This window comes from Penaeus monodon, chromosome 32 (genome assembly GCF_015228065.2).
Source record: "Penaeus monodon isolate SGIC_2016 chromosome 32, NSTDA_Pmon_1, whole genome shotgun sequence".
Lineage (NCBI taxonomy): Eukaryota > Metazoa > Arthropoda > Malacostraca > Decapoda > Penaeidae > Penaeus > Penaeus monodon.
In genome coordinates this window covers 5,580,263-5,581,390 of record NC_051417.1, presented here as the reverse complement: position 1 = coordinate 5,581,390, position 1,128 = coordinate 5,580,263, and the positions used below count along the sequence as shown (strand labels likewise).

The following is a 1,128-nucleotide window of genomic DNA, read 5'->3' as shown; positions in this document are numbered from 1 at the left end:
GAATAGAAATAATGTCTGTGAAAACCCGATTGTCGCATTTGAAAAATATATCATCAACCATTAGCCTTCACACTTTCAACAGGGTTTATTCGAGACATTTCAAAGACAACACACGCAATAATTGCAACAGTAAAGAGGTTGTCCATCTGCGACAGCTTTTGCGAGGAACGCGAAAGAGTGTGTGTGGTAGATGTGTGGACATAAAAGATAAACGGGAAAATACGCACATATTGAGAATTCCCTTTCACAAATGGACAGTTTTTACTCACTGCTGTCAGTATTCGGAAGTCATCCCTCACGAGGTACCTCAGCATCGCCACCTTTAGCTTCCCCATCTTGGCTAGGAGATCAAGTGGCTAAGCTATTCAAACACCACGAAACACTGCCACCACTCAATTCACACCAGCAAATGGAGAAACACCCGAAACCCACGAAGGTTCTCCCACGTGCCAGGCCTCGATTGTAAACAAACGCCGGTGCCATCTGGAGGCGAAAGCTTGAACCTCATTTAGAATATTGTCCATTTTCTGCATTTTACTGATGTTCTGTCAGTTATTATTCACTCATTAATAAATAATTAGTGATAAACGACTTGATTTCGCCTTGTATGATGCCTTATTCACATGAAATGGGTTGTGTAATGTGTCATGCGCATTGCGACCCTCCTTTCCTTACGTAAAGTTGTAAACAGAAAGCCATGGCCGGTGTCCTCATACGAAGGAATTTTCGCCTATTTTATCCTACTGCGATCAAATACAGGCCTAAAACGACCTATGTCGTATTGTAAGGAAGAGTTTAATAGTTGAAGTAATATTAGGTTTGCCACGTGATCATTATCAATGTGTAGAAAAGGAAGATACATAGAGTATATAAAAGGTGTTTCCTAGTTGTGATTATATCATTTGCACGTAATAGTTATATGAGTAATTATAATATATTGTGTTACCATGTGCCTCATACTGTGGTTGAGAATTAACATAACCAAAGCTCACTTCACAGTTATTACCATATTCTTCATGATAAACGGAAACTACCATTGTACTCTGAGAAATTACATCAGTTATATCAGTAATTAATAAATACCGGGGAGTAAATTATGTTTACTAAGGTTGAATTGTATTTACATAT

General features: G+C 38.5%; 2 protein-coding genes across 2 annotated transcripts in view; one reads left to right on the top strand and one right to left on the bottom strand.

Moving 5' to 3' along the window:
- Positions 1 to 469, bottom strand: part of LOC119593377 (serine/threonine-protein kinase rio2-like) — a gene marked incomplete in the record, with an annotated part of 6,223 nt that extends 5,754 nt beyond the window's left edge. The window contains 1 exon segment of the mRNA XM_037942306.1: positions 270 to 469. Within this exon segment, the coding sequence (XP_037798234.1) occupies positions 270 to 335 (66 nt within the window).
- Positions 470 to 652: 183 nt separating this feature from the next.
- LOC119593376 (oligopeptidase A-like) overlaps positions 653 to 1,128 on the top strand; it is a 6,758-nt gene continuing 6,282 nt past the window's right edge. Inside the window, exon 1 of the mRNA XM_037942305.1 lies at positions 653 to 783. Within this exon, the coding sequence (XP_037798233.1) occupies positions 698 to 783 (86 nt within the window). The 5' untranslated portion in view covers positions 653 to 697. The remainder of the gene's footprint in view (positions 784 to 1,128) is intronic.